Source organism: Capra hircus, chromosome 28, assembly GCF_001704415.2.
Source record: "Capra hircus breed San Clemente chromosome 28, ASM170441v1, whole genome shotgun sequence".
NCBI lineage: Eukaryota > Metazoa > Chordata > Mammalia > Artiodactyla > Bovidae > Capra > Capra hircus.
The window spans coordinates 42,839,999-42,857,166 of record NC_030835.1 but is presented as its reverse complement, the minus strand read 5'-3'; the positions used below and the strand labels follow the sequence as shown (position 1 = coordinate 42,857,166).

Here is a 17,168-nt window from a genome sequence, read left to right as displayed (position 1 = left end):
AGCCCAGGGGGTCATATGAGAGGGAAAGACTCAAATTCCATGTCTAATTACTGTTTTCCACTAAAAGATTCTCCTCTATCCTCTAGTTCCCTGAGTAGGGAGGGCCCTCTTCTTCCCAGAACACAGGCCAGCGGCCCAGGTCTCAGGGAAGCCTTTGGTGCCCTCACTCTGTACCTACCAGTCCCACCAGGCCCACGCTATGAGAGCGGGACCCTCGGTCCAGGTGGCGAGGTGGGATGAGGCAGCATCGGGCCTGCAGGGTCCACAGAAACTGTTAGTGCAGTTCTGGGAACCCTTGGGGTTTCGTGCCATGCCCATGACACTCCTACTGGGAGCCGAGCAGGCCAGGGGACATGGCAGCCCTGGTGCTCACCACATGCTCTTACACGGGGACACATGGCGCTGGGTTCATGAGCACTGGGGCCAATTTTCTCCAGCTTGACTTCCACAGCCCTGTTTCACAAAGTCTGATATGTCCACACTGAATTCTCTCAACAATTAAACCCTGAGCCCTGCTGGAACCAGAGTAGTGAGGTGCAGCCCAGGTCAGCAGCCCAGGGGGTGCCTCATCACAGTTGCTGAGGCCGCAGGTCAGCAGCTATGGGCTCCCTGTTGCTTGAGAGGGTTTGTTTTTAAGGCCAGACTTCAGATCTGTTGCTAAGCAACAGGTCTGCAATTTCAGCATCTGGAGGAGGTGAGTGGGGGTGTTCTAGGTTTTTCCTGAGTGAACGGAATATAAATCCCCAATGCAGGAGCAAGTGAGAATAGATGCAGCCTGCCACGGGGCTCCCTGACTCAGCCGGGGTCTGCTTCTATAGCCCCAATTCTTTTGCTCAATCTTTTCAACAAATGAACCAGGGATCTTAGCACTGAGGGGAGCCAACACCTCTCTGAGGCCCACTGTGCAGATGCCTGTATTAATCCACACAATTCTCTGTCCAGCTGGAAGCGGTAACATGACAGCTCACAGACTGGGGAGTTCAGACTCCCTAAGGGCCTTAGGAGAAGCTGTGCCTTGATGCTGTGGCTTTAATATTTGTGCCCCATTCCCAATTCCTACATCGAAAACCTAACGCCTCAGGTGAGGTGATGGTATCTGGAAGTGGGCCTTCAGGAGGTGATTAGGTCGGAAAGGTGGAGCCCTCATGAATGGGATTGGTGCCCTTAGAAAAGAGGTCCCACAGATTCCCTCATCCCTTTCCCCACGAGAGGACACAGGGAGAAACCTGCAGCCTCACCTAGCCATGCTGGCATCCCGTCCTGGACGTCCAGCCTCTGCAACTGGGAGCAATAAATCCCTGCTGTGTATGAGCCACCCACTCTGTAGCACTCTGTTATAGCAGCCCATTAAACGCTAGCGAAACTCCTTGGAGGGCCTGGCCTCATCACAAAGGACACAAAGGGGTGCACCCAGAAAACCTGTACTGACCTGTCTGTCCCCTAGACCATAAGCTTGAGACAGGTCTCTATCTACATCTCTGGGGCCAAGCAGGGCAGACAGGCAGCAGGCCCTCAGGCTCAGGCTTTCTCATCAGGCATTCTGGGGGCCATGCTACCCACCCGAACCCTCAGCCCCATCTCCGCACTTCTCAAGGGCGGGGGGACCTCATTCAATCTGGTCCCCACTTGGCAAACCTTGCTTTTCAAACTCTTCAAACAGGGTCAGGCTGGTGATGCTGGGCCCAGTGAAGATGATGTAGTTCTTCCCGGCCGCGTTCCGGCACAAGCTCCTGGCCACCATGCTGTGCAGCTGGGGCTTGTTCTTCAGTGCATCCAGCCCATCAGGGCCACCGCCTTCCTTCAGGTGGACATAAATCTGCATCAGAAACACACAGGGGTCAGTGAGCTCACAGCACGACCAGGCTGGGGTCCCATCACTGAGGAAGCACAGGCTTTTGCCACCAGGCCAGGAATGTCCTTCAGCAAAGCCCAATGCTACAGCCACGCCATAGGTTTCTGCACCAGTTCTGGCTCACAGGATATCCTGACACAACCACGCTGGGTACTCTGTCCCCAAACCCACCTCAGTTCAGTCACTCAGTTGTGTCCGACTCTTTGTGACTCCATGGACTGCAGTGCGCCAGGCCTCGCTGTCCATCACCAACTCCCGGAGCCTACCCAAACTCATGTCCATTGAGTTAGTGATGCCATCCAACCATCTCATCCTACGTCATCCCCTTCTCCTCCCACCTTCAATCTTTCCCAGCATCAGGGTCTTTCCAAAGGAGTCAGCTCTTTGCATCAGTTGGCCGAAGCACTGGAGTTTCAACTTCAGCATCACTACTTCCAGTGAATATTCAGGACTGCTTTCCTTTAGGATGGACTGGCTGGCTCTCTTTGCTGTCCAAGAGACTCTCAAGAGTCTTCTCCAACACCACAGTTCAAAAGCATCAGTTCTTCAGCACTCAGCTTTCTGTATAGTCCAACTCTCATGTCCATACATGACCACTGGAAAAACCATAGCTCTGACTTTGTTGGCAAAGTAATGTCTCTGCTTTTTAATATGCTGTCTAGGTTGGTCATAACTTTTCTTCCAAAGAGCAAGCATCTTTTAATTTCATGGCTACAGTCACCGTCTACAGTGATTCTGGAGCCCCCCCAAAATAAAGTCTGTCACTATTTCCATTGTTTCCTCATCTACTTGCCATGAAGTGATGGGACCAGGTGCCATGATCTTAGTTTTCTGAATGCTGATTTTTAAGCCACTTTTTCACTCTGCTCTTTCACTTTCATCAAGAGGCTCTTTAGTTCTTCACTTTCTGCCATAAGGGTAGTGTCATCTGCATATCTGAGGTTTTTTATATTTCTCCTGGCAATCTTGATTCCAGCTTGTGCTTCCTCCAGCCCAGCATTTCTCATGATGTACTCTGCATAAAGGTTAAAAAAAACAGGGTGATAATATACAGCCTTGATGTACTCCTTTTCCTATTTGGAACCAGTCTGTTGTTCCATGTCCAGTTCGAACTGTTGCTTCCTGACCTGCATACAGGTTTCTCAAGAGGCAGGTCAGGTGGTCTGGTATTCCCATCTCTTTCAGAATTTTCCACAGTTTCTTGTGATCCACACAGTCAAAGGCTTTGGCATAGTTAATAAAGCAGAGATAGATGTTTTTCTGGAACTCTCTTGCTTTTTCCATGATCCAGAGGATGTTGGCAATTTGATCTCTGGTTCCTCTGCCTTTTCCAAATCCAGCTTGAACATCTGGAAGTTCACAGTTCACATACTACTGAAGCCTGCCTTGGAGAATTTTGAGCATCACTTTGGTAGTGTGTGAGATGAATGCAACTGTGCAGTAGTTTGAGCATTCTACCTCAGGACAGTAGTTTTGTCCCACATGTCCCCTGAAAGGAAACCTTCCATTCACACACACCCAGGATTCTCAGCAGAGTATGGAAGGTGCAGTGCTGGAATCCCTCAGGCCCAACCCCGATGACACCCCACCTGTTTTCCAAAGTTCCCTGGAGAGATGGGGGCAGTCCCTGGCACACTCTGCCTGAGGCAGGCAACATTTAATAGGATTAAATGCAAAATCCTGTAACCAAGCTAAAAAAATTAACCGCATCTAGTATGGGATGCAAGAAATATGACTCAGCAAGAATATTAAAACAAGCAAAATACTAAACACTTGGAGATGGATGACTGCAGGCCTCAGATACGTATCTTGATTCCCATTAAAAACCAAGGTGGTGACCATCTCATTCTTCCCTGGTCACATCACGGTCGGTTCTCTGGGATGCCACACTTCCCAAGGTGTAAAGAGAAGGGTGATGGTCGGCGTATTAGTTTTCTAGGGCTGCCATAACAAAGAGCACAGGGAGGAGCACAGAGGACTCCAAGAGCTCCTCTTTGGCTACAGAGCTGTGCTGCGGAATGATGATTACAATCTTTCTAGGGCAGAACCACGTTGAATGTAAACAAACAGGTGGAAAACAGATCTGCTTGAATCAGAGCTCTTACTAACACTCAGAGCTATTCAAGCACTGAATGGATGGCCTCAGATATGCTCCAGGACAAGTCAGCAGCTGCTCGGAAGGTCTGAGCTTCTCATGCAGGAGGTGTATGCCAATGCCAAAGGATGGTTCAGAACCACACAGATGCCAAGTTCAGAGGCCCCAATAAAGTAGACATAAGACGTCACCCCTCCTGATGAACCCACAAGCCTTGATTCATGAGAGGATGCCTGGAGTGGGCAGGCATCTAAACGTGGCCATCAGGGTGACCAACACCAGCAGAATAAACTGACCCTGCTTACGTCCTAACAGCAAAGGGAACATTGCTTCTCTCCTGAAGCTAACGATACCCTGGAAAGAATCACATCTGTCTCACCAGCAGCTTTCCCAGCTGAGGTACTGGGTGAGCCAGAGTCCTATAAACTTGTCTTCAGAATTAAAGTCAGTGTTTTGGAAGGCAGGTTATCCAGGTTCTCAGATGTGAGATACCTGCCAACGTCACCCTCTGATTTCCAGACCAGACTCAGCTGCACAGACTAGTGTCCTCCCTTCCACCCCAATACATTCTCTGCCCTCTTTGGAAGCGTGGATGTGCTCGGGGTTGGGGGTGGGAAAGGGTTGGCACACAGAGGCTGTTGGCACACAGAGGCCCCAGTCCCTGTGGGGACAATGCTGGGAAGGGAACTGAGTGTCTGGCCAGGGAACAGCGGATCCCGCCAGCCCGAGGGGCTGGCCACTTCTGCTCATCGCAAGCACCAAGGCCTGTCAGCAAGGAACTGAAGGTAAGGAGGATTCCTCACTCAGACTCGCCCATCAGGGCAGAAGAGGGCCCTTGCCAGTACTCAGAGCTGCGTGATGTCACTGAGGTCAGGTCACAAAGTACCGCCCTGCTTCCTGTGCCATAGGCACAGCAACACATGGCACCGTCAGGGCAAACGCCACCATCCTGCCAACAAGGCGGGGCAGGGCTGTGTTGTGACGTTCATGGGCCTTTTTGCTCCCATGGGCCTTGTCCTCTATGAAAAAGTATTTAAAATTATATTTTACAATTGCAGTGGCATAAATATATTAATATCATATACTAAAGCACTTTCTTCAACTTAAGAGTTTTTATTTTTTTCCCCTTCTGATTTTGAGAGAAACAAAAGCATTGTCAGCCCCTAAGATGTTATGGCCCTCAGCACTGGTCCTGCAGTGCTGTGGAGCCATCGGCCCAGGCGGTGCAGGGAGGCAAGGAACAGATGAGGGATGCCTGAGCCCAGCTGTGATGGTGCTGAGTCTGAGGTGCGGAGGGCCCTCCAAACAGGAGCCACAGGACGAGAAAGGTGTAAACTGGAGAAGGTCGGGGAGGGTTAGCACGTGTGGGTGCACGGAGCTGAGCCAGGCTCCTGAGGTCACCAGCACTTGGGGGCCTCCCGTGGAGGAGGCGCTCACAGAGACCTGCAGGGGAAGGAGGGTAAGGAAACTGCCCGGGATGGGAAAGATCAAGAAAGCCCAACAGCCTGACTGGAAAGCAGTGGCGGTAGTGGGGTGGGTACAGCCAGTGGACACTGCTGACTCCTCCGAGGTCATGGTGCTCAAGGCAGAAGTAGAACAGAAATTGGTTTCTAACTACATATTACTTATATATATATATATAAATGTTATATATAGATTATATATACATATAGATTATATAAATCACTGTTTATATATATAAATATATAATTATTTATATAAATCCAGCCTAATAGATGATTTCTACTTTCACACACACACAGCTATCCTCTCCTCACACAACTTATTTGATGTTTCTGGACAGATATACACACTCAGATTTAGATACATTATACTCTTGCTGCTTTTTCACTGTGTACTGAGTCATCACAAGCCAAGTGGTTCACACAGCACCCACTTAAACCTGGTTCTGCAGGGCATGGGTGAGACTCTGTTCAGGATACCACAGTCAGCACTGCTGGCTATGTGTGCATGGTTCTCTGCTGGTATGAACTGGCAGAGGGGCCTCTCAGTCCCTAGAGGTCACTGCCCTCCGCCCCTGGGCCCCTTCCAGCTTCAAAGCTGGCAGCGGAGACTCTGCCTTGAGTTGAATCCCTCCTGTGCTTCCAAGCTCTTTGCCAGGAAGAGGTTGCTCCTTTAAAGGCTCGCCTCATTAGGTCAGGTCCACCTGGGATCATTTCCTTTCTAAAATCAACGGACTTAGGGCCACAGTTATATCCACAGAATCATATTCCCTCCACAGCAACACCCAGGTCAGCGTCTAAGTGAAGCACCAGGTGAGGCACCCCACATGGGGGCAGGATCTGTGGGCACCTTCAGGGTCCGCCTCCACCCATGGTGCTCGCTGCTCACCAGCTGCGTGCCTATGACCACGGGACCAAACACCATGGCTTATGAAGGGCACGCTCCCCCACCTCATTATTATTAAAGAAAGCAGCAGAGTGGTGGTGACATCAACTTTTATTCTCTGGCAAATAGATTGATTTCAATGTACAAGGATGCACATAAACCAGCAGAGACTCTCCTTACCGAAAGACCCCACACTGTGAGGGCTTGGGAGTGTTTACTCCTGCTGGGAACTCTGCCACGGTACAGTCTTTCTCTGTGTGTGTGTATGTGTGTGTGCGCGTGTAGATATGCTGACTATATTCTTAAATGGCTCTTTTTATATGTTGGAATTATAGATATTTTGAGATTTTTATGTTTTTGATGTTAAACACATAATCCAATTTAATCAAAAAAGACAAACTAAACAGAAGGAGCCCCCCAGTCAGAACTACCCAAGCACAGGCCCATGTGGAGCTCGTCTGTTGCTGAGAGCCCCCACCTCAGTCAGTGCTTATTAACATGCTGTGCATTGAGGTCACGCCTGGAGGTGATGACAGCCCCCACCTCCCCTGCAAATAACACAGTTCAGAAGCCATGACGCATGGTGGTGTCACAGGACCATCTCAGATGACTTAGCTTTGTTTGTCCCCACAGGCAAGTCCGAACACTGGCAATTTCCCAGATTCCAGGCAGCCTCCTTTCAAGGAGTATTAAGCTGCTCCATCAGGAGAAGCGGGGAGGTGCGGGGTCAGACATCCTCCTGTTCCTATTGAGACTGAAACTGCCATGAGCCAGGGAACCCAAGGAGGGTCTTGACCTGTGGCACTCAGTACTAGAAGATAATGAGTTTAAAGTGAACATAAAACAGGATCTATATTTAAATAAGTAACAAAAATAGTAATGTCAAAAGTCTCAGCTGAGGGGCAGGGTTTTCAATGAACTGTCAACTGGGCAGTCAAAACGCCACAAAAGGACTCAACCTGCCTGACAAGTGCCACCGGGTCAGCTTGGTCCAGCTCCCGCTGGCCTGAGTTTGCTCTGGCTGAGTTTGCTCTTAGCTGGTCTAAGAGGTGAACCTGTATCCCTGAGTGGGATGAATGAAAAAAATCATAACCTTCTGTGGATTCTTATATCTACCACGCACCACTGCTCTGACTGGGGAAGAGAGGCAACTGATCGTGTGCAAACATGAGGGCCTCCCTTAAATAATTGCGTCAGACCCGAGGAAGGCAGCACTGGGCACCACACGCCTCCATACACTGCGCCGGGGGCTCCCAAAGACAGTGCCCAGGACACAGCACTCATTTAGACGCCTAACTGCTGCCTCTCCAGCCTTTCACTAAGTTATCGCTCTCCATCCACATATGCGGAGAGCGTCATTACACTAGGGCTTTCCTCCTGCATGGAGAGGCACAGGACAGCTTCCACCATCGTGCAAAATGGAATCTGCAGTAGAGACTTTTACTATCTGAGCTACAGCTTGTTTGGCAAGTGTCTTTAGAACAGAAAAATGTGTTTTTCAGTTGCCAAGCTTTTCACTTTTCCTAAAAAAAAAAAAAAAAAAAAAGTTTTTCTGGCTCCTATGATTGTTAACTCTTTCATATACACATTTAGAAAGAGGGAAGAAAATTATTAATACATGGTATTACACTTTGCCCCATGATATTATCACTGATACTGTGTATTTTTTATTGACATCATAACAGAAAGAATCTCAGGAAACATGGATTACAGTGGTAATACCTTGGGAGATGCCTGCACCACCTGTCTGGCTATCTTAGCCCTACTTCTGAAACGCCCCGAGACCTCGTGAGACAGGACCTAGTCCGTCACCACTTTTCCCAAAAAGACACTGGTTAAAGCTGTGATCACTGATGGTCTCAAGGGTCATGAGGATGCACCAGCTGAAAATTCCACTAAGCCGTCACTGGGCCTTGATGGTCTTGACCACTGATCCTACTTCTGCAGAACAGAAGAGCATTGGGCTTTTCCACTGCTGGTGGGGGCATATCTGGTGATGGGGAAGTCAAGCGTTAGGGACTGTAACCCTTTGCTTAAACTTTGTATTCATTAATGATGCAGAGCAGGTGGAGGGTGCAATCCCAGAAATGAGGAAACAGCACAAGAATGCAGCATTAGCACACCTGGAAACCACGCAGGATGGCCACATGGAGATGGGTAGGGCTGTCACCTGTGGAGGGATGGCCATGCATGAGAACCATCAAGTTTAAAGGGTGCTCACTCACAAGAGGAATGAAGTCTGTCCAGGAGACCGGTGAGGGCACAGCCCTGGATTCAAGGGGCAAAGGCTCTGCCATCTACTGCCTTGTGAGCTTTGGGGAGAGTTGGCTGCTCTGAGCCTTGGTCTCCTCATCGATGAGATGACAATGCTCTGTGTGCCTTGCAAGGCTATTCCATCATGTGCAAGCTGCATACACAGAGAGGATCTTTTTTATGGCAAAGCTTCATATCTGTGCTGTAACCTCTAGACACCCATGGCTATTTTAATTTAAATTAACTAAAAATTAAGAAAGATGAAGAATCCAATTCCTCAGTCAAGTAGTCAAGCACTCAGTCTACATGAAAGCAGGGGCTGCCGGGATGGAGCAACAGATACAGGGCGTTTCATCATCATGGAAATTTCTACTGGACATGCTCACTCACACCCTCTTTGGCTCATCAGCCTGGTTTTCCAGCAAAATCTCTATGACATCACTTCACTGACAGTTTTCACCACCAGCGTTTTCTCACGCCACCTCTCACCATGGCCTCGGCCAGGAAGGGCTCACGTGCTGAGACTGCTCTCTGCCCCGTTTTCCCTGGCTACACCTGCAGCACTATACGGCCTTACAAGAGCTGTGCAAAGCTCAGCTAACAGGTGACCCTGGCTTTCAAAGTGATGGATTGAAGAGAAACTCTAGTTCGAAAAGATACGCACATCCCAGTGTTCACAGCAGCACTATTTACAACAGCCAAGACATGGGAGCAACCTAACTACCCACTGGCAGACGAATGGATAATGTGGTATACATATGCAATGGGATATTGCTCAGTCACAAAAAGGAGTGGAATAAAGCCATCTGCAGCAACATGGATGGACCTAGAGATTATCATACTAAGTGAAGTCAGTCAGAAAAAGAAAGGTATCACTTCTATGTGGAACCTAAAAACTTGATGCAAATGAACTTATTCACAAAACAGACATAGACGTAAACTTTGGTCACCAAAGAATAAATTAGGAATTTGGGATTAACAAACAAACACTGCTATATATAAAATAGATAAACAACAAGGCTCTACTGTGCAGCACATGGAACTACACTCACTATAATAAACCATAACTGAAAAGAACATGAAAAAGAATATATGCATATATTTAAATGAATCACTCTGTTGTTTACCTGAAACTAACACAACTTTGCAAATCAACTCCACATCAGTAAAACAACAATAGACTGGAAGAGGGACAAGCGGGCTCTTTGTACCCTTCTGAATACAGTTCCTTGGGAAGAGGGCCGGGGTGTAATCTGATCCAGTTAGTGTCTGATTCACTTAGATGGCACTTAATAATTTCTTTCTTGTCTATGCTTCCCTATGTGGTAAGGAGGTTTGGGCAAACTAACCCATTCAACAGACTGAGGAAACATTTGTGCTAAGCCATGTGCTCATGGACACTGGGGTCTGTGACAGAGGTACTGTGCCACAGCCAGTCCCATCCTGGGACGTAACCACATCTGACCTGCACCAGATTGAAACTGGCATCCCTGCCACTGCACAGTTAAACAGATGGGTAAACGTCCCGCCCAGTTTCTGGCTCCACAAGCAAATTTCACTTTAGTTAATCAATTTCATTCTGAGCCTCATTTTCCAAATTAGTTTTAGGTCAGGAGTAACTCACTAGTCAGAGAAGGCAATGGCACCCCACTCCAGTACTCTTGCCTGGAAAATCCCATGGATGGAGGAGCCTGGTGGGCTGCAGTCCATGGGGTTGCAGGGAGTCGGACACGACTGAGCGACTTCACTCTCACTTTTCACTTTCACACACTGGAGAAGGAAATGGCAACCCACTCCAGTGTTCTTGCCTGGAGAATCCCAGGGACGGGGGAGCCTGGTGGGCTGCCGTCTGTGGGGTTGCACGGAGTCGGACACGACTGAAGCGACTTAGCAGCAGCAGCAACTCACTAGTACATTAAAAAATTAGAAGTTAAATAATAACAAAAAAAACCCCTTCAGTACAAATTCCTCAAATTCTTTCAACAGGAAAAGTATGTCTCAAAACAAGGGTTATCAGTCATAACTAGTGTTAGAACATCAATAATACAACACGAAGCTGGGTAAGAACCAGACAGCTTGTGTGTAAATTTGGGGCCCCAATCTCTGGGTCACAGACCAGTTCAGTTCAGTTTAGTTGAGTCTCTCAGTCGTGTCCGACTCTTTGCGACCCCATGAATCGCAGCACGCCAGGCCTCCCTGTCCATCACCAACTCCCGGAGTTCACTCAGACTCACGTCCATTGAGTCAGTGATGCCATCCAGCCATCTCATCCTTTGTCGTCCCCTTCTCCTCCTGCCCCCAATCCCTCCCGGTATCAGTCTTTTCCAATGAGTCAACTCTTCGCATGAGGTGGCCAAAGTACTGGAGTTTCAGCTTTAGCATCATTCCCTCCAAAGAAATCCCAGGGCTGGTCTCCTTCAGAATGGACTGGTTGGATCTCCTTGCAGTCCAAGGGACCCTCAGAGTCTTCTCCAACACCACAGTTCAAAAGCATCAATTCTTCGGTGCTCAGCCTTCTTCACAGTCCAACTCTCACATCCATACATGACCACAGGAACAACCATAGCCTTGACTAGACGGACCTTGGTCGGTAATGTCTCTGCTTTTGAATATGCTATCTAGGTTGGTCATAACTCTTCTTCCAAGGAGTAAGCGTCTTTTAATTTCATGGTTGCAGTTACCATCTGCAGTGATTTTGGAGCCCCCCAAAAATAACGTCTGACACTGTTTCCACTGTTTCCCCATCTATTTCCCATGAAGTGATGGGATCAGATGCCATGATCTTCGTTTTCTGAATGTTGAGCTTTAAGCCAACTTTTTCACTCTCCTCTTTCACTTTCATCAAGAGGCTTCTTAGTTCCTCTTCACTTTCTGCCATAAGGGTGGTGTCATCTGGATATCTGAGGTTATTGATATTTCTCCCAGCAATCTTGATTCCAGCTTGTGTTTCTTCCAGTCCAGTATTTCTCATTGATGTATTCTGCATAGAAGTTCAATAAGCAGGGTGACAATATACAGCCTTGACATACTCCTTTTCCTATTTGGAACCAGTCCGTTGTTCCATGTCCAGTTCGAACTGTTGCTTCCTGGCCTGCATACAGATTTCTCAAGAGGCAGGTCAGGTGGTCTGGTATTCCCATCTCTCTCAGAATTTTCCACAGTTTATTGTGATCCACAGAGGCAAAGGCTTTGGCATAGTCAATAAAGCAGAAATAGATGTTTTTTTCTGGAACTCTCTTGCTTTTTCCATGGTCCAACGGATGTTGGCAATTTGATCTCTGGTTCCTCTGCCTTTTCTAAAACCAGCTTGAACATTGCTGAAGACTGGCTTGGAGAATTTTGAGCATTACTTTACTAGCGTGTGAGATGAGTGCAATTGTGTGGTAGTTTGAGCATTCTTTGGCATTGCCTTTCTTTGGAATTGGAATGAAAACTGACCTTTTGCAGTCCTGTGGCCACTACTGAGTTTTCCAAATTTGCTGGCATATTGAGTGCAGCACTTTCACAGCATCATCTTTCAGGATTTGAAACAGCTCAACAGGAATTCCATCACCTCCACTAGCTTTGTTTGTAGTGATGCTTTCTAAGGCCCACTTGACTTCACATTCCAGGATGTCTGGCTCTAGATGAGTGATCACACCATCATGATTATCGGGTCATGAAGATCTTTTTTGTACAGTTCTTCTGTGTATTCTTGCCACCTCTTCTTAATATCTTCTGCTTCTGTTAGGTCCAGAAGATTCCTGTCCTTCGTGGAGCCCATCTTTGCATGAAATGTTCCCCGGGTAACTCCAATTTTCTTGAAGAGATCTCTAGTCTTTACCATTCTGTTGTTTTCCTCTGTTTCTTTGCATTGATTGCTGAAGAAGGCTCTCTTATCTCTTCTTGCTATTCTCTGGAATTCTGCATTCAGATGCTTATATCTTTCCTTTTCTCCTTTGCTTTTCGCTTCTCTTCTTTTCACAGCTATTTGTAAGGCCTCCCCAAACAGCTATTTTGCTTTTTTGCATTTCTTTTCCATGGGAATGGTCTTGATCCCTGTCTCCTGTACAATGTCACGAACCTCAGTCCATAGTTCATCAGGCACTCTATCTATCAGATCTAGGCCCTTAAATCTATTTCTCACTTCTACTGTATAGTCATAAGGGATTTGATTTAGGTCATACCTGAATGGTCTAGTGGTTTTCCCTACTTTCTTCAATTTAAGTCTGAATTTGGTCATAAGGAGTTCATGATCTGAGCCACAGTCAACTCCTGGTCTTGTTTTTGTTGACCGTATAGAGCTTCTCCATCTTTGGCTGCAAAGAATAGAATCAATCTGATTTCGGTGTTGACCATCTGTGGATGTCCATGTGTAGAATCTTCTCTTGTGTTGTTGGAAGAGGGTGTTTGCTATGACCAGTGCATTTTCTTGGCAAAACTCTATTAGTCTTTGCCCTGCTTCATTCCGCAGTCCAAGGTCAAATTTGCCTGTTACTCCTGGTGTTCTTGACTTCCTATTTTTGCATTCCAGTCCCCTATAATGAAAAGGACATCTTTTTTAGGTGTTAGTTCTAAAAGGTCTTGTAGGTCTTCATAGAAGCGTTCAACTTCAGCTTCTTCAGAGTTACTGGTTGGGGCATAGACTTGGATTACCGTGATATTGAATGGTTTGGCTTAGAGACGAACAGAGATCATTCTGTCATTTTTGAGACTGCATCCAAGTACTGCATTTTGGACTCTTTTGTTGACCATGATGGCTACTCCATTTCTTCTGAGGGATTCCTGCCCGCAGTAGTAGATATAATGGTCATCTGAGTTAAATTCGCCCATTCCAGTCCATCTTAGTTCACTGATTCCTAGCATGTCGACGTTCACTCTTGCCGTCTGCTTGACCACACCTCCTGTCAGATCGGTGGTGGCATTAGATCAGAAATAAAGCACGTAATAAATGGAATACACTTGAATCAACATGAAACCATCACCCACATCTGGAAAAATTATCTCCCATGAAATCAGTCCCTGGTACCAAAAAGGTTGGGGACCCCTGGGCTAAAAGAACAGTTCTCTCCCTGGAGACAGATCATGGCTCAGTGGTCCGGAGGGTGGGCTCCAGGGTTGGGAAGGCGGGGTTTAAATTCCAGGTCTGCCCCTTGAGGCTGAGACTTTATATGAGGCAGCAAATCTCTCTGGGCCCTGGTTTCTCACCATGAAACAGGGGCAGGTGGTTATGAAAATGAGGGATGCATGTAGTGTGCCTGAGTGTGGGACCTGGCTGGAGGCGAATACTCCATATATGCAAACTGTGCTTTTCTGAACTGCAGAAGCAGCTCATAAACCATGGCTTAGACTGAAGGGAGGAGGGGCTTCCAGAGCTGCTGGTCCAGCCACACAAGGTGTGGGGCCCCTCATGGATACTTCCTGGGGCCCCTGGACACACCTGGTGCTGTGTTCGGGGCAGGCGGCAGGGTCCACTGGCCTGAGGTCTCCGTTTTGATTTCTGGCTTCTGAAGTTTAGTGCTCCAGGGCAGGTGCACTCAGTGAGCGAGAGACCATGTTTGTCCAGAACGGTTCTACCCGACTCGGCGCCCCGCACCCGACCCTCCAGAGACTGGCCGTTCTCCGCAAGCGCAGCACTGGCTCCTAATGCTGAGCAGGGGCCCCCATGCTCAGCCACACCCACCTCTGCCAGGTGCCCCTCCCCTCACCGCCTCCCTCGAAAGGGACCCTGGGTCTCAACTGTCCTGGCAGGAGGCCTAGCTCAACACATTCAAATGGGAGAACTCGGCCTTTTTGATCATATCAGTTTTTGTTTTTTGTTTTTTAAATTAGGAGATTCTTTTCTTTTCCCCTCAAAGAGTCTCAGGGCTAAACAAATCCCCATAGATCAGCACAGCATTAATTAACTATGTGATGGGTTGGTTTTTCCCACTGTGTTCTCAATCTTTTTGACACTACAGACAGAACAACTGTCTCCACCGAGATGGTCTCCTTTTGCACCCACAGAAGGGACACAAGGCTTCCAAGAGAAGTGACCTCAGTGCCCCAGACTGAGGAGCCCAGCCACCTGTTGACATGACTCCCCTGAAAACTGGATATGCACCCTTCTGTATAAACCTCTCCTTTCACTCTCACTCAGCTCACTGGGAGTGCAGAAGAAGCCACATGCAGGTGCCTGTCGGGCCAGGCAGCTCCCAGCAGGCCTGTGACACAAAGACACTCTCTGCAGTGCCCCACACGCCTCTGATCTGAAAATGGCAGCAGTTTTGCAAAAAGAAGGCATCAGCTGCGGTCTCAGAGCACAGAGCACTTGTGCCTAGGGAGGAAGACCTTCTCAGTATTGTCAGAGCCTCATGTCACAAATGATTTCCCGCATGCTTATTCCACTGCTGTCAAAACATGGAGTCACACAGCCTAAAGCTCCTCCGTGGGATCTGTGACAAGTACCCCAGGGTGTGGGCGCCCCAGAGGATGAAGGGGCTCCACCAGCTTTGAAGATTGTTCACTGTGGACAGAAACATGCTGTGGGTCATCTCATTTTCCTGAAATGGACACTTCGAAGGCATGGAAATCTTCTTTGTGGGTGTCAGCCGTGTTTCAGATGCTGCATTCACACACCCTGGCCCCCAGCGGGATTGCGGGGTGCCTTCTCCTCCCCCTCTGAGGGGCTCCTGGGAACAGTGCCCACAGCACAGGGAGCCAGCCAGCACCGGAGCTCACACTCCTGCCTCCACCTATCAGCCTTTCAATTTGGGATCAAAGACTCAGCCTCTTAGGTGTTCCTGCTCGGAGGCCATGCTCAGGGCTGGCCTGCAGTGAGTAACCCTGGCTCCTGCCCGTCCCTTCAGTGTCTGCCCTCGTGGTCCGCCCTCCCATTAGGGCATCACATGCCCTGGTCTCTGCACCCCAGGAGCCTTTCTTAGCCCCACGGGTGCCCTCCAACAGCCTCACACCCCTCCAGGATTGCATCATTCATACTGTACTTAGGAATATTTTTTTAACTGATATTTTAAGTATAGCTGAATTACAATGTTGTGTTAATTTCTACTGCAGAGCAAAGTCACTCAGTTATACATACACACATTCTTTTCCATTACAGTTTATCGCAGGATCCTGAATATAGTTTCCTGTGCTATGCAGCAGGGCCTTGTTGTTTATCCATCCTATAACAGTTTGCACCAGATAACTGCAAACTCCCAATCTTGCCCTTCCTTACCCTTCTCCCCCTTGTCAACCACAAGTCTGTCTCTGTGCTGGGAGTCCATTTCCGTTTCATAGATAAGTTTATTTGTATCATATTTTAGATTCCACATGTAAGCAATATCAGATATTTGTCTTTCTCTGTCCAGCTCACTTCACTTAGTGTGACCATCTCTAGGTCCATCCATGTTGCTGCAAATGGCATTATTTCATTCCTTTTTCTAGCTGTGTAGTATTCCATTGTCTTTATTCCTCACGAATATTTTTCATCTTCTGCCTCTCCTACGAGAGAGGCCATGAGGGTTCCATTCATCTCCAGGCCTTCAGTGCCCAGCACAACACTAATTCCATAAAGTGTCCTTAGAAAGCAATCTTCACTTAGGTTTTCCTTCATAAAAGTCTTGTTTTCTTGTCTATATTGTAAGCTTTTTGATAACAGGAATGTCTTTGACTTTAGAAGGAAAAAAAAAAAAAAAAAGCTGGCAAACCCCTTAGGCTCTAGAGAGGCAAGGTTCAAGAAGCCATCATGGTCCCTGCCCTCCACGAGTTCAGAATCCAGGAGACCTGAGACACACACAGGCTGTGTGAGTCAGTGGCTAGCAGAAATCCCTCTGCAGTGGAAATGACAGGATGGAGACAAAGATATATTGAGAGAGTCCTATCCATCGATCAAGAGATATAGGTATTTATTTCAAGAAACTGATTGTTTGATTATGGAGGTTTGTTAAGTCCAAAATCTCAGGACAGCCTGGCAGGCTGGAGACCCAGGTTAGAGTTGCAGTTCACATCCAAGGCCGTCTTGCTGGCAAAATTTCCTCTCCTTTCTATTTAGGCCTTCAGCTGATTTGATGAGGCCCACCCACATGATGGAGGGCAATCTGCTTTACTCAAAGTCTACTGATCCAAATGTTAATCTCATCTATAAATACCTCCACTGGGTATTCTGGGACATCCAGAATAGTGTTTGACTGACTATCTGGGTATTGTGACCCAGCCAAATCGGCACAAAATTACCCATCACACCCTCTGAACCCTGCTCATGCCAGAAGGTAAAACCAGAAAGGCCAGCTTGGGAAAGAGGAGAGGAGGAGCCGGCACTCATGGGCATCCTGCAACACCAGCGCTGTCTGAGCCTGACGCAGAGTTCCTGGGAACGCTACAGGTGACCAAAAGCACTCCTCGCACATGGAAGGAGGGTGACAGTGCTGGGACCAGGGGCCAAGTCCATACACCGTCCCGGCCACTCACCTCCCGTCACCAGGAGTCCCACCGGCACCGCAGACGGAGCAGCGTGACTCGGGGAGAGTGACCAGTGCTGAACATTCAACCAGACCATGGTGCCAGGTGACCCTCCCCCGAGCTGCAGCAGCATCCCCGCTGCATCTGAAAGGCGCTTTGCTTGCAGGGAGTTCACTCTGTCTGTGCGACAGGGTATCGTTC

General features: G+C 48.1%; 1 protein-coding gene across 1 annotated transcript in view; it reads right to left on the bottom strand.

Moving 5' to 3' along the window:
* The window catches only part of PGBD5 (piggyBac transposable element derived 5), a 97,827-nt gene that overhangs the window by 17,181 nt on the left and 63,478 nt on the right, over positions 1 to 17,168 (bottom strand). Inside the window, exon 4 of the mRNA XM_018042595.1 lies at positions 1,636 to 1,816. Coding sequence (XP_017898084.1) covers positions 1,636 to 1,816 — 181 coding nt within the window. The remainder of the gene's footprint in view (positions 1 to 1,635; positions 1,817 to 17,168) is intronic.